The 21,835-nt window shown below is 44.8% G+C and overlaps 1 protein-coding gene across 1 annotated transcript in view; it reads right to left on the bottom strand.

Annotated features, from left to right (window-relative positions):
- Positions 1-21,835, bottom strand: part of pard3ba (par-3 family cell polarity regulator beta a) — a 184,761-nt gene that overhangs the window by 133,952 nt on the left and 28,974 nt on the right. The window contains exon 3 of the mRNA XM_036983066.2: positions 2,455-2,647. Within this exon, the coding sequence (XP_036838961.2) occupies positions 2,455-2,647 (193 nt within the window). The remainder of the gene's footprint in view (positions 1-2,454; positions 2,648-21,835) is intronic.

The raw sequence follows: 21,835 nt of genomic DNA on the forward strand, positions 1-21,835 counted from the left end.
AGCTAACAGCCAATCTGCTTAACTTAAGTGATAAAGAAAACAAAAAAAGGCCCCTGTGCACACATACAGAGTGGTCCCCGCCAGACAGTCATAGCAGTGGCTGGATGATCGGGTTTAGGCTGAGCCTGTTTAAGTGAATTCTCCACCCAGGCTTTTGTTAGTAGGTGGAGATGACAAAAGCAGCCTTATTGAATTAGTCTCAGTCGATGTGGGGGAGCTCCACAGGGTCACGTCTTAACTTGGTTAGTAAGGGGTTGAGGGGTGGCAGGAAGGGGTCCTAAAAGGTTTAAAAAAGGGTTAAAAAGAGAGGCATTGAAGAAAGTGTTCATGCACGGCTGGACCCTGGGCAAGCTAACAGGCTACAGTGCTAATCCAGTTAGTGGCCGAGCCCCATCCCAGAGTGCTGGAGGAGTTTAGCGAGGAGCTGTGCCCCAGAACAGCAGGGGTTAGGGGGGACGCGGTGAGAGGGATTTGGGGGGGGGGGGGGGGGGGTGAGTGACTTGCAGGTGGTGAATGTTGTGGTAGGGGGTGGCAGAAAGAAGACGGGGGAGGGGGGGTCAGAGGGGCTGGCACTCTGCTCTGGGTCATGGAACATCTAAAGGATGGTGGGAGAGGAGGAGAAAGAAAGGGGGAGTAGGAAGAGAGAAAAAGGGGACTAAGGAAAGCATAGAATATGAGGAGAAAGGGGGGAAGATAGGGAAAGGAGAAGAGAGAACTTGGGGCGGCCGGGAAAAGTGGAGTAGGGAAAAGTGTGAGAGGTTACGTTTTTTCTGTAACGGTACACCTTGGCCTAGATGTTTACATTAAAGGACGTGACTTATCCCAAAGAATGCCAGAGCCGCACTTAAATCCTCTTTCAAAGGCAGTGAATTAAAAGCTAGAAGCTCAGCTTTACATAGCAGTTTCAAATTATGTGAGGTTGTTAAATGAACATGCAAGCAAGTACGCGTAGTCATGCAACCACTCACCTACAACTGCACACGTATACTCACAAACATACATTGTTGCGCCGTCTCATACACACTCGTTCACATTCTCCCACACACACACAGACCCCTGATGTTTTTACCATTTTTATTTATTTTACCTTTATTTAACTAGGCAAGTCAGCTCAATGACGGCCTAGGAACAGTGGGTTAACTGCCTTGTTCAGGGGCAGAACGACAGATTTGTACCTTGTCAGTTCAGGGACTGGAACTTGCAACCTTTCGGTTACTAGCCCAATGCTCTAACCACTAGGCTACCCTGCCGCATCTAGTGAGTGTGCGTGTGCGTGTGCCTGCATTCAGCCTGGCCTTGGCAGTCAGTTAAAGTGAAACCCACCCGGGGAGCCCTGGGAAACGTAGTGTTTGTTTAACCCTGGAGAGCCTCCAAAAAGGGCTCAGCTGTCTACGAGGGACCCAAGCTGGGATATACAGGGAGAGCCTCTGGCTCAACAGCCATACTTCGCTGTCGGATGCTCATATTTGTCACACAGCCAGTGAAACGACATATGACGAAACATGAGATGTGGGCAGTGTCCAGATACCCCAGCGGCCTACTATTTAGGATGCAACTATGGGTATGTGAAATGTATAATATGTGAAATTGAGTATGCTTAAATGCCAGAATGCTACACTCATTTAGTACAAATCCACTGCAGGCTATGGAGGAAGAGAATTTACTAAACAATTTAGCAAAATATGACATTCTCAGTGTGTGTGAGCAGACAATGTTGATATTTGTTACTTACAGCATACATTTTTACTAAACAGTACGCTCTAAATAGTATGTATAGTGCAGATGATGCAGATGATGTCGTTTTAGTAAGTAGTAGGCAAGACAAATTTCGGACACGGCCGTGGTGTTTCCCCGACCAATAGGCTAGGGCCGAGCAACACCACTAACTAATACAAGGAACACGTAAAAGCAGGCGAGCAACTTTGGTTTTAGAAGTGGGGGGGAACATAATTCCTATACATACATTTAGTTCTCCAGTCAGATAAACACTACAAACAGACTACCAGACCGCTCGGATGCATCCGCATGGTCCTAAAGCACATCGTTGCCTTGTTTTGTTTTCGCATTCCAATGATAAAACTGGGGGGAGGGGGACAAAAACATCCTTTCAGAATGTGGGGGGGGGGGGGGCACCGCGTAAAAGTATATACATGTTTTTTTTTTATGAATTACTATGTTACCACCCAACAGTGTTCCTATCCTATACCAATAGTTTAAGTGGACTGAAATACTCTATGTGCCAGTACACATTTTGACTGCAGTTAGTCTTTTTATTTAGGTATTTTTAAAAGACAATATTCCATAAGAGGTGCCGGTACTCAAGCAGTTGAACATTTGAGTTGTGTACTGGCCCAAACCAACATGTAACACCAAATCATGGGTGTTATTTTACTGTTTATGCCATATAGCCCTGAACTTTAAAATCAGTCTGTGGTGCTGTACTGTGGTACGTACTGGCCTTGAGGGTGTAAGCGTTGACCTCTATCTCTCCTCCTCTTGGTGGCTGAAAGTAGGGGGGCTGGCGTTCGTAGGGGTCAGGATCGGAGTACGGGCTGGGGCTGGAGTGGCCCGTGGAGCCTCCGCCGCTGCCCGCTGGGCTCACTGTCGCCCCCCTCTGGAGCTCCTGTGCTTCGAACACTGCCACCAGCTGAAATACAATCACAGACGCACAACGGGACTGGAATCATACAGGAGGAGAAACAATAGGGCGGTATGGTTGCTTAGCAGTTCGAGTGCCTGGGCCAGTAACTGAAAGGTCGGCTGGTTCGAATAACTGAGCTCCAGGGCTATTACTATGGCTGACCCTGTAAAACAACACATTTCACTGCACCTAGCCGTTGTCTGTGACAATAAAACATGCATTTTCTTCATTTAAATACAATACTGTACACCAACCGGACACACACAGTCAAATGGCCCATTTCCAAATGGATGGCAAGTCAAACCTGAGTGGGTGGGTGTCAGAATGTGTGAAAGCGTTCGGACCGTCAACAGAGAGAGAGAGAGAGAGAAAGAGAGAGCGGGGGGCAACCTGGTCTAGTTAGACCCTTTTACGGATGTAGTGGTGTCACACCAGTCAATGCTCATGTTCATGCTCTTTGCACATACAGCTGCGATTCATCTCTGTGGGAAGAAAAACAGGTGGGAAATGCAGTTAACATTAGCATAAGCCTGACAGACACACACTGTCTCCCGCTTCCGCGTACGCAAACGCACAAACAGACTTATCTACCAAACAGTAGGGAGAGGGCTGTGCATTCTCGAGGCCAGGAGGAGTGCGTGGCGCTCCGCAAATACCATCAATCAACAGCGTGAGGGATGGCGAGAGAGCGGAGCGAGAGAGAGAGAGAAAAATAATGTGTGTGTGTGTGTGAATGCCAGCCAAACTCTACCGTTACTCCCCTCCCACATAATGTGATTTATAGAGATCAAAATGGCTCTATCGCTCTCTGTCAACCCAAGCCGGTGCGTGAGTGTATACCAACAAGAGCAGCATACGAATGTGATCTGTGCATTCCAAAATAATAAAACTACATTGAAGTTAGGACTAATTTGTCTTATCGTGGCAGCAAAATGCATTCCATGAGGCCAGTTCAGTAAACCCAGTTAGACATACAAAATCATATGCACAGTGTGTGTCTGTTTGTCTGTGTTCCCGTGTGTTAATCGCTACTGGTAAACTGTGTTCTCACACACACACACACACACACACACAAGATTTGAGGTGTGTACGCATCGGAATAAATAGTCAAATTAAATCTGACAGGAGAATCAGAACCTGTCAAACACAATGACATAGTTGCCTCCACGAGCTGGATGGAGACAGGGATGGAGAACAGAGGGTGAAGAGAGAGAAAATGAGACAGACAGAGACAGAGAGACCGAGAGAGAGACAGAGAGAGACACAGAAAGAGAGACACAGAGAGAGAAAATGAGAGAGATCGAGAGACAGAGATTAGAGGGTAGCGCTCCTCCGATACGCTGCCGTGAATTTGTCATTTGACAAATTAGCACTGTGGCGTGACGCTCTCATTAAACAGTGCTAGCACAGGAAATGACCACTTAATGAAAGAGAGAATGACAATCAGAACAGGGGGAAGAAAACAAGACCGAGAGGAAGAACACTGGGACATTAATGCATGAAGAAAGAGAGAGCCAGAGATGAATCGGAGGGAGGTGTGTGTGTGTGTGAGAGCGAGAGGGAGTGAGTGAGAGGAAATGAGTGAGAAAGAGGAAGAGAATCACAGAGAAAGAGAGGGAGAGGGGGAATTTTTCAAAATCATATGCACCCATAACTGGGGGGGGAAGAAAACAATAAGCAATAACACGGTGGGTAGAAATCAATCATACATCACCGTGTGAATGTCACGCCTCTCACTCTCCCTTTCTGCCATGATTCAATACCCTGACACCTCCACGCCCCAAACCAGAGGAAATTGGCCGCATCAGAGCATCAGCTGGAGGGAGGGAGGGGCCATCAGAGAAAAGCATATCCACTATGTGATTGATGGATGCCTCGGTCCCTTCAGTTCTCCTGCTCTTTTCCTTCTCTACCGCTTTCTAAATCAGATGGCCTTGTCCCTCAGAGAGGATGAGAGAGAGTTGACCAATGTGGATGTGATGAGGTGAGAGAGTCAGAGAAACCCCACAGTGTCACGAAGAGCTGAAAAACAAGCACCTGTAGAGAGCGAGAGCCATCTCTACTCCTTGATACAAACGTCGTCAGTGTCACACACACAGCCCTCAATTAGTCTTGCCTCTGGGCACTAGCGCAGAGGATAGCCTAGAGTAGCATGTAAATTGGTAGTAGAGGGCTATACAGGTTGTCTAGCCAATAGCCATGTTTTAGTAGGAACAGTAGGTAGTGGACTTCAACATAGTCCCAACCTCTTTATACTCTGTTAGGAAAACGCTGGAGTCTTCTGTGTGTGTGTGTGTGTGTGTGTGTGTGTGTGTGTGTGTGTGTAAGTGTTACTGTTTATCTAACGCTCGGCTCAGCAAATGAGTCAAAAGTACAGGCAGTCGGTGCAAATGTTTATGGAAGCTTTTAACTAAAATGCTAACGAGTGCACTAAATGCAATGAGGGGCAAATCCAGCTCATGAAGTTATACAAGTATAGCTATAGCTAGAGCGTGGACATTGACAAGCGAAAGTGAAAGATTACAAAATTGTGATGCATGCTTGTCTGATGGAAGAACATTAACATCGACGGGGCTGTAGTGGAGCGGGTCGAGAGTTTCAAGTTCCTTGGTGTCCACATCACCAATGGACTATCATGGTCCAAACACACCAAGATAGTCATGAAGAGGGCACAACAAAACCTATTCCCCCTCAAGAGACTGAAAAGATTTGGCATGGGTCCCCAGATCCTCAAAAGGTTCTACAGCTGCACCATCGAGAGCATCCTGACCGGTTGCATCACCGCCTGGTATGGCAACTGCTCGCCATCTGACCGTAAGGCGCTACAGAGGGTAGTGCGTACGGCCCAGTACATCACTGGGGCCAAGCTTCCTGCCATCCAGGACCTATTTAAAAGGCGGTGTCAGAGGAAAGCCCAAAAATTGTCAGAGACTCCAGCCACCCAAGTCATAGACTGTTCTCTCTGCTACCGCACGGTAAGCGGTATCGGAGCGCCAAGTCTAGGACCAAAAGGCTCCTTAACAGCTTCTACCCCCAAGCCATAAGACTGCTGAACAATTAATCAAATGTCCACCCAGACTATTTACATTGACCACCCCACTCCATTTGTGTTGTACACTGCTGCTACTCGCTGTTAATTATCCATGCAGTCACTTCACCCCTACCTACATGTACATTATTACCTCGACTAACCCGTACCCCCACACACTGACTCTGTACTGGTACCCCCTGTATATAGCCTCGTTGTTGTTATTTTATTGTGTCACTTTTTTATTATTTATTTGGTAAATACTTTCTTAACTTCCTGAACTGCACTGTTATTTACGGGCGAAGTAAGCAAGCATCCCGTGGTAAGTTCTACACTTGTTGTATTCGGCACGTGACAAATAAAAGCTTGATTTGATGTGTACACGGAGCAGAGAGGAGAGGGGAAAAAACGCTAGTGGGAAGCACAGGGGGGGAAAAATGGCAGCTGTACAGATATCTCATCCAGACCTCTGACTTCTCAAACACAGCAGAAAGCTAACACCCCATCTCCTTATTAATTCAGCCACTTACTTAGTTAACTAACGAAAACCCGGTTGGAGAGCGTAGCACATCTTAGACAGTTAGAAGATATCCGACAGCAGACATTTAGTCGTGAATTGCACACAAGTGCATCACCTCCTGTGCGACGCACAGCAGAGAGAGACTCGGCCATAGATACAGAACGCAGGTGGACTCAGCAGCTCCCGCGTTCTCCCATTGTGCACTTCACAACCAACACTCGACTGGCTGCTGTTCTGGGGAACTATGGTAAGCTTCAATCGACAAAAATTGTGTGATGGGCAAAAATGAAGAACGCGGTCTGTTTTTTCATCTCCTAACGCATTGGACAAGTTGACTGTAGGTTTCTACTGAAAAAGTAGTTACAAATATTCAAATGTGTTCAAAAAACCTGAACAAGATACTTTCAACGGTATAGACGGTATAGACACCATCCAGTGTGCATTTCCAAATACCCCGGTATACACGGTATACCGCCCAACCCTATTGACAGGTGACACGCGGTGTCAACCATACCATGCCATCTCAACTCAATGATATAAAAGTCTCTGAATCAGGCGGGTCCTATTTGGCCCGATGGTTGGATGGGGACACGGTCTCACCATCCCGATTCTCCACCCGTTACCCAAAGTGTGGACGGGCATCATGTGCTTAAAACCATTGGATTGGTGAATCATTAGCTGGAAGGAGTTTCCACTATTGTTCATTTCAGTCTCGAGGTTCACATATAGGAGCTGCTGGAACACATGCTTGCGCACACACCCTACAGGGGAACAGATGAACAGTGCCACCTAGCTCGAAGCAACAGCAACTACAGCTCAGCGTCTTTCAAACATATCACACACACCCCCACACAGTCACAACCACTGCACCACAATACCCTACACCTGCCCCTCCCCACATACATAGTTAATCTCTCTCCAACCATTCCTTCTCTTCTCCTCATCCTCTCCGTTGGTGTGTGCCACATCTATGGGGCCGCTGTGCTTTCGTCTGCCTGTCATGTATCTTAAGAGTCGACCTCTCTCTCCCTATTTTCCCCCCCTCCTCTCCTTTGAATCTCCTAGCATGCATAATGCGGGAAGCGAGGCGCGGGCCGCATCCTGATGGTAATACAGTTATCCAATCATCTCGGCCCCCCCCCCCCCCCCCCATACGCACAAACTGCCAGGAAACTGTTCAGCTTAGTGTGGGAGGGCCTTCTCTTAAATATAGGGTCTCCCCTAAACCTCTGACAGAAGTAGAACACTTTACACCTCTGTCAGCACACAGTCTGCTTGCCAAAAGCGTACCATATTTCCTAGGTAGTACACTACTTTGGACCAGGACCCATACGGAATAGGGTGCCATTTGGTACACAGCCTTAGTCATAGGTTGAATCAGATGTCAAACCTGATGGAAGACGCTTTTCAGATACTGAAATGCCTGTGGAATCACGTGTCAAAATAGTGAAAAAATAGAACGAAGAAAAAAAGTGCTGGGCCCTTAAAATTGCATCCCTCCTTGCTCCTTCCTTGAAGCAATCACTGATCTGACATTGCTAGATTGGTGAAAGGCTACTTACTGGATATGATAGAACCGTTCCTAACCCTACACTAATCAAGTCATCAAGGAAGGGAGGAAGAAAGAAGGCATTTGAGCGTTGCCTGATTGGCATTTTGTATTCCAGTGTCAGGCGACTCTGGTATCTGAGGATGTGATGAATGGAAGAAGACTCATGACATCAGTAGGCAGGTTATCATTTCATGCGGTGCAATGCTAAAAGTACATGCATACCCAAATGTACTCCAATGATGCAACGCTTTATGCATCTGTGCACACACACACACACACACACACACACACACACACACACACGTGGTCAGTCTCACACACAATGCTGTTAAAGCAAGTAGGGAATTGAACCGATTACCATCTGGACTAAGTATACTACGTCTACTTCCCTGTGTGTCTGTAACATACATCCAGACGTTTTGTTTATTTAACATGGTAAATAAAGTCTTATTTACAATGATGGCCTACTTGTAAAGCTCCACGGCCAAATCCTCCCCTGACCCGGATGAGGCTTGGCCAATTGTGCGCCGCCCTATTGGACTCCCGATCACGGCCCGGTTGTGATTACAGCCCAGGATTGAAACCGTGTCTGCCGCGACGCCTACTAGCGCCGCGATGCAGTGCCTTATACGGCTGCGCTACTCAGGAGCCCTCCTCGAAAACACACGTCTGGGTTTCAGCATACCCCAGTCTCACACAAATGCATGCATACATAGTACAAAACGCACACACAGACACTCCTAACGCACAGACATGGCTGTGAGCATCAGCCAACCCAACTCTCGCACTCCATGAATAACCACACACACACACACACACACCCCTACTACATGGGTCTTGGGGAGGTCTGATTAACAACAGCGACAAGACAGCCTATAGGGAGGTGTAATAACCTCTCCCTGAACGTCAACAAAATAACTGATCGTGGACTACAGGAGACAACATCCACAAGATCCTCGGCGGAGACGTAAATACCCAGACATTGTCCTTCCACACCGACACCGTGGTGGGAGGCTGAAGAAATTGGTCATGGCCCCTAAGACCCTCACAAACCTCTACAGAATGCACCAGAAAGCATTCTGTTGGGCTGTATCACCGCTTTGTACGGCAATTGCACCGCCCGCTACCCGCAGGGCTCTCCAGAGGAGATGGTGCGGTCAGCCCAACATCACTGGGGGCACACTGCCTGCCCTCCAGGACATCTACGGCACCCGGTGTCACAGGAAGGCCAAGAAGACCATCAACGACCTCAGCCACCCGAGCCAAATCCAGTTCCAGGGCCTAAAATGAACACCCGCCACCTGCCAAACGCTGGTAGATTTTGGCATTGGTGGGTAAGATGTCTATTCACCAGCCACGTTGGAAGGTGGTCAGGGCTCAACAGGAGCATTTCAATCGCATTTGTGAATACAAAAAGTGTCAAATATGACCACAGTAAAATGATTGCTGCAGAAGGTGTTTTCAAAGTATTTCTGCCTTTTCGTTTCATAGCTGGTAAATGAAATCATACAAAGTCAAAGAACTAAGAATCCTATATAGGCTATTTCACCTGGTGCAGCAACACTGCCTGGCTGAGGGTTGTGGATACGTGAAGAGCTGAGTGAAAGATTCATTTTTTAGCAGCGGAGCTCACAAGCATAAAAGTCTGTCTAATTTACTTGAAACGAAAGTCTACTGAAGTGAGAATTTGTCCTTGTGTTTCTTGGCTAGCTACATCGTTTTATTCACATGCTCGGTTGTTTTTCCATGTTTGAGTTTCAACTGGCTAAGGAAGAGAAGACAATGCTTCTACTATTCATACTCAATCTCACAGCAGGCACAAACACGTCTGGAGTCCCGCTACCACGGTAACCACCTGCCATGTTTGTCTCATCTGTGATATTTAGGTTAAAAGATGCAGGCCACAAAAAACGTAATTAAACAATATACCACATTACTTCTTACTGGTTATACATTTGTATTTGAAACATTATAAAGCAGGTTAATCTTTTTTGGTTTTGATGTTGTAATTTTAGTGGGAAAAAATATTTTTGTTAGTACAAAATCTGAGTAGCTGGTAGATTTTTAAATCTACCTACCACTGTGGCTGGAGGACCAAATAGAAACTGTTATGCCCTGGCCTATTCACTCTGCTACCATCTAGAAGGCAGAGTCCGTACAGGTGCATCAAAGCTGGGACCGAGACACTGAAAAACAGCTATGATCTCTTATTGATGTCACTTGTTAAATCCACTTCAAATCAGTGTAGATGAAGAGGACATGTTAAAGAAGGATTTTCAAGCCTTGAGATATATTTTTTTGTCTAAGTGCCTTTGAACGGCGCATGGTAGTAGGGTGCCAGGCGCACCAGTTTGTGTCAAGAACTGCAACGCTCAACAGTTTCCCGTCGGTATCAAGAATGGTCCACCACCCAAAGGACATCCAGCCAACTTGACACAACTGTGGGAAGTATTGGAGTCAACATGGGCTAGCATCCCTGTGGAACGCTTTCCACACTTTGTTGAGTCCATGCCCCAATGAATGGAGGCTGAGGACAAAATAAATAATATTAGGAAGGTGTCCTTAAAGTTTTTGTACACCCAGTGTACATACTGTATTCAACATACAGTAAGCTCATGTTACACAACTACTGCTGTACAGAGCTTTTCCATATTTACGGTATATATTGTCCATACTGTCTATACACACACACACACACACACACACAAACACAAACACACACACACACACAAACACACACACGTACCTAGGTGTCTGGTTAGACTGTAAACTCTCCTTCCAGACTCACATTAAACATCTCCAATCCAAACTTAAATCGGCTTCCTATTTCGCAACAAAGCATCCTTCACTCATGCTGCCAAACATACCCTCGTAAAACTGACCATCCTATCGATCCTCGACTTCGGGGATGTCATTTACAAAATAGCCTCCAATACCCTACTCAATAAATTGGATGCAGTCTATCACAGTGCCATCCTTTTTGTCACCAAAGCCCCATATACTACCCACCACTGCGACCTGTATGCTCTCGTTGGCTGGCCCTCGCTTCATGCTTGTCGCCAATCCCACTGGCTCCAGGTCATCTACAAGACCCTGCTAGGTAAAGTTCCCCCTTATCTCAGCTCGCTGGTCACCATAGCAGCACCCACCTGTAGCACCCGCTCGAGCAGGCATATCTCTCGTCACCCCCAAAACCAATTCTTTCTTTGGCCGACTCTCCTTCCAGTTGTCTGCTGCCAATGACTGGAACAAACTACAAAAATCTCTGAAACTGGAAACACTTATCTCCCTCACTAGCTTTAAGCACCAGCTGTCAGAGCAGCTCACAGATTACTGCACCTGTACATAGCCCACCTATAATTTAGCCCAAACAACTACCTCTTTCCCTACTGTATTTATTTTATTTTATTTATTTTGCACCCCATTATTTTTATTTCTACTTTGCACTTTCTTCCACTGCAAATCTACCATTCCAGTGTTTAATTGCTAAATTGTATTTACTTTGCCACCATGGCCTTTTTTTTTTGCCTTTACCTCCCTTATCTCACCTCATTTGCTCACATCGTATATAGACTTATTTTTCTACTGTATTATTAACTGTATGTTTGTTTTACTCCATGTGTAACTCTGGGTCGTTGTATGTGTCGAACTGCTTTGCTTTATCTTGGCCAGGTCGCAATTGTAAATGAGAACTTGTTCTCAACTTGCCTACCTGGTTAAATAAAGGTGAAATAAAACTCTTTTTTTAATTTTTATTAAAAATGTATATTCCGGACTCCGACGTCGCACGCTGATAATTCTTTGTTCCTTTTTTGTTGTTGCTTTTTTGGGGAGATTACTTGTTTATTAGTATTGTACTGTTAGACATTGTACTGCATTGCTGGAGCTAGAAACACAAGCATTTCGCTGCACCTGCTTTAACATCTGCTAATCTGTGTACGCGACATATAAACGTTGATTTGAAGGGTTACTCTGGATGTCTCATTCTCTCCAGGTGTAAAAGCTGTCTCCCTCTCCCATGCCTGATCTCGTCCATCAACCACTGTGATGACGGAGTGCTCTCTCTGGTGTGTGCCCACTCCACCCACACATTTCATTTCTGACTGATGATTGTAATTCACAAAAAAACCCACACACAAACAATCAGCTGAGGTACTGTTTGCTAGCTGTGCATTGTGACAGGCCTTATTATTAGTTATGCACACTCAGAGGGTAAACTCTTCATAAATCACGTGGTGCCCAGGGGAACAGGAGGGTAAGTGTGTATGTGTGTGTGTCTTTGTCAATTTATGATGGGAGGGAGGAAAGGGGGGGGCCTGAGGCTTCATATATTTGTGACAACACAAAGTCAGACATTTTTTAAATTTTTTTTTATGAATTTATCACCCCAACAACGCAAACACATCACTAATGGTCACACTGACTTATCTCCCCTGCTCTTTTCCACCATCCACCTCCTCCCAAAAGTCCTTGTGAGAAGCTAATAAAACCGGGTTCTTTTTACCCTGTGGCGAACACAAGGCCAGCTGCTCCCCGCAACCACCCTTCCCCTCCTCATCCCTCCTTTTCCACATTCACCCCCGAGGGTCAGGGAGAGAAATGGAAGGAGTGATTAACTTGGAAGCTGGCAGGCTGGAGCAACCATGACACCTGTGGAGATCTGCTGCCCACTCTTCCAGTCACACACTCACTTGTTCTCTCTTCATAACGCCACCTCTGTTTTTATATTTCCCCCATCACTTCATTGTTTGCTGTCAATCAAGACCACTTCTGTTAATCATCTCCTAAATTGTTCTTCTTTAATTAAGGACGTTTCCTTTCCTTAATTAATTACCACCGGCACACGCTTAGTTTTTTTTAATAGACACTAAACCACCTCATAATAGGCACTTAATAACAGACACCTCCTCCTATACTCCTCATTTAACAAAGCCTTGGACTAGCCAACTACGTTACTGATGTGTGCCGACTGGATGAGAGGAACAGAGGGAGGAGAGGGGGAGGAGGAGAGGATAAGAGAGACAGAAAAGGAAAGAGATAAGGCGACGAGGGAAAGCGGAGGGGGAAAGATATAATTTTTTAAAAGACGGTGAGAGGAAGAGAGAAATAGGAGGGAGGAGAGAGAGAGCAGAAAAGGGAAAGATGGGGAGAAAGGAGAAGAGAAATAGGAGGGAGGAGAGGGAGAGCAGAAAAGGGAAGATGGGGAGAGAGGAGAGAGAAATAGGAGGGAGGAGAGAGAGCAGAAAAAGGAAAGATGGGGAGAGAGAGCAGAAAAGGGAAAGATGGGGAGAGAGGAGGAGAGAGAAATAGGAGGGAGGAGAGAGAGAGCAGAAAAGGGAAAGATGGGGAGAGAGGAGGAGAGAGAAATAGGAGGGAGGAGAGTGAGAGCAGAAAAGGGAAAGATGGGGAGAGAGGAGGAGAGAGAAATAGGAGGGAGGAGAGAGCAGAAAAGGGAAAGATGGGGAGAGAGGAGGAGAGAGAAATAGGAGGGAGGAGAGAGAGAGCAGAAAAGGGAAAGATGTGGAGAGAGGAGGAGAGAGAAATAGGAGAGAGGAGAGAGAGAGCAGAAAAGGGAAATATGGGGAGAGGAGGAGAGAGAAATAGGAGGGAGGAGAGAGAGAGCAGAAAAGGGAAAGATGGGGAGAGAGGAGGAGAGAGAAATAGGAGAGAGGAGAGAGAGAGCAGAAAAGGGAAAGATGGGGAGAGAGGAGGAGAGAGAAATAGGAGGGAGGAGAGGGAGAGCAGAAAATGGAAGATGGGGAGAAAGGAGGAGAGAGAACTAGGAGGGAGGAGAGAGAGCAGAAAAGGGAAAGATGGGGAGAGAGCAGAAAAGGGAAAGATGGGGAGAGAGGAGGAGAGAGAGAGCAGAAAAGGGAAAGATGGGGAGAGAGGAGGAGAGAGAAAGCGGGAGGAGAGAGAGCAGAAAAGGGAAAGATGGGGAGAGAGGAGGAGAGAGAAATAGGAGGGAGGAGAGAGAGAGCAGAAAAGGGAAAGATGGGGAGAGAGGAGGAGAGAGAAATAGGAGGGAGGAGAGAGAGAGCAGAAAAGGGAAATGTGGGGAGAGAGGAGGAGAGAGAAATAGGAGGGAGGAGAGAGAGAGCAGAAAAGGGAAAGATGGGGAGAGAGGAGGAGAGAGAAATAGGAGGGAGGAGAGAGAGAGCAGAAAAGGGAAAGATGGGGATAGAGGAGAGAGAAATAGGAGGGAGGAGAGAGAGAGCAGAAAAGGGAAAGATGGGGAGAGAGGAGGAGAGAGAAATAGGAGGGAGGAGAGAGAGAGCAGAAAAGGGAAATATGGGGAGAGAGGAGGAGAGAGAAATAGGAGGAAGGAGAGAGAGAGCAGAAAAGGGAAAGATGGGGAGAGAGGAGAGAAATAGGAGGGAGGAGAGAGAGCAGAAAAGGGAAAGATGGGGAGAGAGGAGAGAAATAGGAGGGAGGAGAGAGAGAGCAGAAAAGGGAAAGATGGGGAGAGAGGAGAGAAATAGGAGGGAGGAGAGAGAGAGCAGAAAAGGGAAAGATGGGGAGAGAGGAGGAGAGAGAAATAGGAGGGAGGAGAGAGAGAGCAGAAAAGGGAAAGATGGGGAGAGAGGAGGAGAGAGAAATAGGAGGGAGGAGAGAGAGAGCAGAAAAGGGAAATATGGGGAGAAATGAGGAGAGAAATAGGAGGGAGGAGAGAGAGCAGAAAAGGGAAAGATGGGGAGAGAGAGCAGAAAAGGGACAGATGGGGAGAGAGGAGGAGATAGAAATAGGAGGGAGGAGAGAGACAGCAGAAAAGGGAAAGATGGGGAGAAAGGAGGAGAAAGTAAAAGAGAAGCAGGCTCAGCTTCATATAATGTTTGTTCCAACCTCACCTTGCAAATAAGCAATAAGAACAATGACAGTGTCTTGGTGATCTCAACCTCTGCAGTAGTGAGTGGGTGTGCTCTCTCAAGCTCACAGCAGAATAATACTAGTGGGTGTTGGAAACACCTGGGACACAAATATAGTTGAGTAAAACATTTTTTTAATCAGACTGATGCTGCACAGAATATTTTTCCATGCCACAGGTATTGTTCCATTCCACGACTCAAGGACGGACAGGGAATAGAAATCGGCCTCTGCATTTCTAACACGCATTTCCCGTACCGATCCATTATTTTCCTCAAGACCCCATTTTTAGCCCACATTTTTTAGACTGGCCCACTGGGCTAAAGATGGACCAGCCTATCTGGCATTTGCCTAAACTGCCCTTTGGCCCATCTGTTTCTGCCACCACTCATAAGTGTCACAAATAGCAGATGTGATCAAGGCTTACAGTTGAGTCACTATACTCCCTGTAGCCTCTGGTTGTCAACCCTGCTAATATCATCATTCCTTACAGTGTTGACCCAAGGCTCAGAAAGCACTCTGTCCATTCATATCATAATAAGGTCACGTGCAGTACATTCAGCCGACTGGCTTCACCATACTTACTGTTGCCATGGTGAGCTAACCCTCGCAGCTATGGCTAAGGATTTCAAATATTTTAGAGACTTCTAGAATCTCCAAGACGGAAGTATGAATGTCGAACGGGAATTATGAATGGCTAAGACTGTGGTTAAATCTGAAACCCTATTTGCTAATTACTTTCTGTGCAAAGGTAGTGCACTCTATGGAATAGAGTGTCATGTTGTACCCTGGATGGTGGTTGGTCATGTTTAGACTTCAAAGAATGTAAATAGAACATGTAAAAAAAAAAGAAAAATATAAAAGATAATGTTGGGGGGTTTAAAGACAGAAGAGCGTATAGAAAAATCACTGTTAGAAATGGTGAGATATGGTTATTTTTTTTCAGCTGTTAAAGAGTAGTGGCAAACCTTGGCAAGGGTTTCATGTAAATCCATTAATTTCCTACATTTTGTGAGGTCTATGGTATTACCTGTCACTTCCATGTCAGGCTTATGGAAAGTCACAATAACAACTCAAGCGGGCCATTCAGATGCATTACCGTCTAATCAAGAGATGTCCATTCATTAAGACCATCAATTCATTTGTACGGGCGGGTGGCGCCTGGTGTAAATTGATTGTGACGGATGATTAAAAAAATAATGATGACGGTGCCAATGACCTGTCAGAGAGGACGCAGGTGCAGTTTCAGACGTTTAATTGCGGCTGGAACACGGTAAAGCATCCCCCCCCCCCCCCGTGTGTTTTGCTCCCTCCTTCTGTTAACCCCACAACCCCTGGCTCGGGTCCACATGCTGCACAGAGCACGCACACCCCTTCACACTCACCGGTCTCACATAGAGATGTTTGACTTCAAGTTAATTGGAGCAATTAGCTGGGAGGCTGGATGGGGCGGGAACACGCAGCAGGGTACATTACAATGTATTCGGAAAGTATTCAGACCATTTGACTTTTTCCAAATGTTGTTCCGTTACAGCCTTACTTTAAAATGGATTAAATACATGTTTATTCTCATTCTGCACACAATACTGCATAATGACGAAGCAAAAACTACATTTGCACATTCATTAAAAATAAATAACATAAATACCTGATTTACATAAGTATTCAGACCCTTTGCTATGAGACTCAAAATTGAGATCAGGTGCATTGATCATCCTGGATTGGAGTCCAACTGTGGTAAATTAATTGAACATGATTTGGAAAGGCACACACCTCTCTATTTAACGTCCCACAGTTGACAGTGCACGTCAGAGGTCGAAGGAATTGTCCATAGAGCTCCGAGACAGGATTGTGCCGAGGCACAGATCTGGGGAAGGGTACCAAAAATTGTCTGCAGCATTGAAGGTTGCCAAGAACACAGTGGCCTCCATCATTCTTAAATGGAAGAAGTTAGGAACCACTAAGACTCTTCCTAGAGCTGGCCGCCCAGCCAAACTGAGCAATCAGGGAAGAAAGGCCTTGGTCAGGGAGGTGACCAAGAAACCAATGGTCACTCTGACAGAGCTCAAGGAGGTCCTCTGTGGAGATGGATAACCTTCCAGAAGGAAAACCACCTCTTCAGAACTCCACCAATCAGGCGTTTATGGCAGAATGGCCAGACGGAAGCCACTCCTTAGTAAAAGGCACATGACAGCCTGCTTGGAGTTTGCTAAAAGGCACCTAAAAGGACCAGAGAAACAAGATTCTCTGGTCTGATGAAACCAGTTGATCAAGGTCTGGTTGAGCAGCTCATTTCTAAAATGTGGTTTGTTAGAGGGGGACAGGGATAAAAGCCTGCACAGGCATTAGCTCTCCTGGGAGGATGGTGGACCACCCTTGATGTAAAACCCTGCAACATTCCAACCAAATACATTTAATGGCTTTTGAAATAATTCACTCATTCAATATATCAAAAATCAAATAATATGGAAGGCTACAAATCTTTTTATTCAGCTGAAGCATGCCCACATAATTTTTTTGTCATGAAATGTACATTTTCTAGTTTAGTCAAATGTATCTTAGCTACCTTAAGTGTTTACTTTGCAACTCAATAGATGTTAGTCAGCCTGCAATGTCACATACGTTGGATGCCCTAATCAATCTACAAAAATGTTTGAAGCCACATAATCCAAAAGAAAGGCTACATCAATTTTTTTCCCCTAAAATTAAAATGTTCACGATTGACTAATTCCTATTTCGATTCACATGATTTGTTTCAATGCGATTGAACCGAATACCAACTAAGTGAACAGTTTGTTTGGTCAAAAATAAATGTTTAAATTAAATCATACGAATTGTTCAAAATAGTAAATTGACTTTGTATGGCCTTATTCACAAGTGTCCAAGGGATAAGATTTTTGGGACATGACATGAAGAAAACATTAATAGCCTACATGTTAATAATGGCTAAACAGTTAACTACAGGGTACCCTAGTAAGTCTGTACTCTATCCTATTTTATAGCCTATGCCTACCTGATGCAGCAATGTCTGACTGTCTCTCTCTCATTGAGAATCAGCCGCACATATGCAGGTCATGTGATCAGGTCATGTGACGCGGTAAAGCTTCATTCCGATCCCAGCTGATAAAATATTTTTTTAAACCGAGACTAAATAAATGACATTAACAGAAATACATGTCCATGACTTTCCAAAACGTTTAGGATTTGATCCTTTTCAAGGACACCATTTTAAAATTCCATGACTTTTCCAGGAGTTTCACGACCATACGAAACCTGATGGCCACTTCACAATTTTGTCCAAACTGTTGTCGAAAGGTTTCCACAGTAGGGGCAGAACCTGACCGTAGGCTAAATGAATGCTTTTGTTATCGGTGAGAGGAAAGACGTCACGCGGTGGGCTCTAACAATATGGGGAAAAAAATAACAGATCTTTTTAAAGGCCTAGACTTCACATAAGCCTAGACATTCTGATAAACACTATTAAATCACAATCCATTTTTTTATCAATGAAAATTGAATCACAATAAATGGTTACAGACATGTCTCGATTGTGATACTGGCTTAAGTTGAGCTCATATTCATCACTAGGGTTTTTAAAGGGTCGAAAATACTCCGGTAAATTTCCAAACATTTTAATGGGAAGTTAAACCCTGGAATTTGGGTAATTTTGCTTAAATTCATCAAAAACAAAGTTAGCTTACAACAGTGAACCTTTTCTTCTATCACATGGACAATGCACTCTTCCATCACATGTACAGCTGATTCTAAAGATCTTGCACACTAATGAGATGCTATTGAGCCCACACTACAACACTGTCTAAGCCAAGGACTACAGTGCCTTGCGAAAGTATTCGGCCCCCTTGAACTTTGAGACCTTTTGCCACATTTCAGGCTTCAAACATAAAGATATAAAACTGTATTTTTTTGTGAAGAATCAACAACAAGTGGGACACAATCATGAAGTGGAACGACATTTATTGGATATTCCAAACTTTTTTAACAAATCAAAAACTGAAAAATTGGGCGTGCAAAATTATTCAGCACCCTTAAGTTAATACTTTGTAGCGCCACCTTTTGCTGCGATTACAGCTATAAGTCGCTTGGGGTATGTCTCTATCAGTTTTGCACATCGAGAGACTGACATTTTTTCCCATTCCTCCTTGCAAAACAGCTCGAGCTCAGTGAGGTTGGATGGAGCACATTTGTGAAGAGCAGTTTTCAGTTCTTTCCACAGATTCTCGATTGGATTCAGGTCTGGACTTTGACTTGGCCATTCTAACACCTGGATATGTTTATTTTTGAACCATTCCATTGTAGATTTTGCTTTATGTTTTGGATCATTGTCTTGTTGGAAGACAAATCTCCGTCCCAGTCTCAGGTCTTTTGCAGACTCCATCAGGTTTTCTTCCAGAATGGTCCTGTATTTGGCTCCATCCATCTTCCCATCAATTTTAACCATCTTCCCTGTCCCTGCTGAAGAAAAGCAGGCCCAAACCATGATGCTGCCACCACCATGTTTGACAGTGGGGATGGTGTTTTCAGCTGTGTTGCTTTTACGCCAAACATAACGTTTTGCATTGTTGCCAAAAAGTTCAATTTTGGTTTCATCTGACCAGAGCACCTTCTTCCACATGTTTGGTGTGTCTCCCAGGTGGCTTGTGGCAAACTTTAAATGACACTTTTTATGGATATCTTTAAGAAATGGCTTTCTTCTTGCCACTCTTCCATAAAGGCCAGATTTGTGCAATATACGACTGATTGTTGTCCTATGGACAGAGTCTCCCACCTCAGCTGTAGATCTCTGCAGTTCATCCAGAGTGATCATGGGCCTCTTGGCTGCATCTCTGATCAGTCTTCTCCTTGTATGAGCTGAAAGTTTAGAGGGACGGCCAGGTCTTGGTAGATTTGCAGTGGTCTGATACTCCTTCCATTTCAATATTATCGCTTGCACAGTGCTCCTTGGGATGTTTAAAGCTTGGGAAATCTTTTTGTATCCAAATCCGGCTTTAAACTTCTTCACAACAGTATCTCGGACCTGCCTGGTGTGTTCCTTATTCTTCATGATGCTCTCTGCGCTTTTAACAGACCTCTGAGACTATCACAGTGCAGGTGCATTTATACGGAGATTTGATTACACACAGGTGGATTGTATTTATCATCATTAGTCATTTAGGTCAACATTGGATCATTCAGAGATCCTCACTGAACTTCTGGAGAGAGTTTGCTGCACTGAAACTAAAGGGGCTGAATAATTTTGCACGCCCAATTTTTCATTTTTTGATTTGTTAAAAAAGTTTTAAATATCAAATAAATGTCGTTCCACTTCATGATTGTGTCCCACTTGTTGTTGATTCTTCACAAAAAAATACAGTTTTATATCTTTATGTTTGAAGCCTGAAATGTGGCAAAAGGTCGCAAAGTTCAAGGGGGCCGAATACTTTCGCAAGGCACTGTACATGCTTCGTGGTAAGTTTTGATTACAATACAGGGTGGGTGAATATATTTTATATGACATACATTATTTTCTGTTAACTAGTAAATAGTAGCCTACAGCAAAGTGTGTTTAACAATTTAACAATTTCTGCTAGTTAGTTTTTGCTACCATTTGGGTATTTAGCTTGCTAGAGTCTGCTAACTGAGGAGTGTTAATTCACTTGTTTCCATACATGTTTCATTTGATAACCAAATCAAATCCAATTTTATTAATGCGAGTGTAGCGAAATGCTTGGAGTTGTTTAATCTAACTGCTTAACTATTTATCTGAACATGGAATTGTTTTTGTTAGTTTTTTTAACTAATTTTTTAATAATCTTTACAGGAAAATGCCACGAGCACTATCTGATGTGTGGAGACATTTCACTGCAGCTAAAGAAGGAAAAGCTGTGTACATTTGCAAATACTGTGCCAAATCATATGTGAAGAATGCAACAAAGATGCAGAAACATCTGGCCAAGTGCATAAAGTTCTCAGCGCTCACAACAAGTAACCTCTGACAAAAGTCCCTCTACTTCTATTTGAGGTGAAAATTATGAATCAGACACCTTATCGATAGCAACAGATCATGGTCCTCCTGGAATCAGAAGTTTTTTTTGACTCCATGGAGGAACATAGTCAGAGAAATGCTGATGAATGTCTTGCACAAATTGTGCATGAAACTGGTTCACCTCTGATGCGCAAAGGCAATGTGTATTGGAAGAGATTGCTGAATGTTCTTCGCCCAGCATACAGCCCTCCAACCAGGCATGGATGCAGAGTTCAAGTGAAGGTCAAGCAAATCATAGAGAAAGCAGACTGTATTGTAATCATCTCTGATGGGTGGTCGAATGTTCATGGGCAAGGAATAATTAACTACATCATCTTCACCCCTTAACCAGTAGTCTACAAGAGCACAAACAGAAGGGGCAACCAACACACCGGTCTCTACATTGCAACGTAGAGACCGGTGTGTCTGTTGCCCCTTCTGTTTACTGGTTGGGGATCAATAACCTTGGACCACAGAAGGTATTTGCACTGGTGACAGACAATGCTGCGAACATGAAGGCTGCTTGGTCTAAAATGGAGGAGTCCTACCCTCACATCACACCCATTGGCTGTGCTGCTCATGTATTGAATCTGCTCCTCAAGGACATCATGGCACTGAAAACAATGGATACACTCTACAAGAGAGCCAAGGTCTGCCGTCTGGTGAAGTACACTTCCAAGCAAGGGTTTTGGGATGGAGATGCAATATGGCAGTCGTGCCAACAGATCTCATCAGCCACCTGGTGGAAGGGACTTTGTGGATCTGAGGCTCTTTCCCCTGTTGCCTCCATTATCCTCCAAATCCCACCAACATCAGCCGCCTCAGAGAGCAACTGGTCCTTGTTTGGGAACACACACCAAAGCACGCAACAGGCTGACCAATACAAGGGTTGAAAAATTGGTGGCCATGCGGGTAAATGTGAGGCTTTTTGAGCCTGACAACAAGCCATCATCAACAAGGTTGGAAAGTGACGGTGAAGATGAGGCCTCAGAGTCTGATGGTCAAAAGGTGGACATTGAGGAGGTCCAGGGAGAAGATGTGGAAGCCTGAGAGGAAGACAACCATCATTTTACAGATGTATATTGAAAACGTTTTTGGGAGATGCGACGGATCATTGGGGATCATTCAATATTCCCTTTCTTTTGCTGTTCAGTGAAATCATCCCATGTGAAGAGTCAACTCATTTAATTAAAGTTACATTTGTAACT

Source organism: Oncorhynchus mykiss, chromosome 7, assembly GCF_057628025.1.
Source record: "Oncorhynchus mykiss isolate SJ-2025 chromosome 7, ASM5762802v1, whole genome shotgun sequence".
Taxonomy (NCBI): domain Eukaryota; kingdom Metazoa; phylum Chordata; class Actinopteri; order Salmoniformes; family Salmonidae; genus Oncorhynchus; species Oncorhynchus mykiss.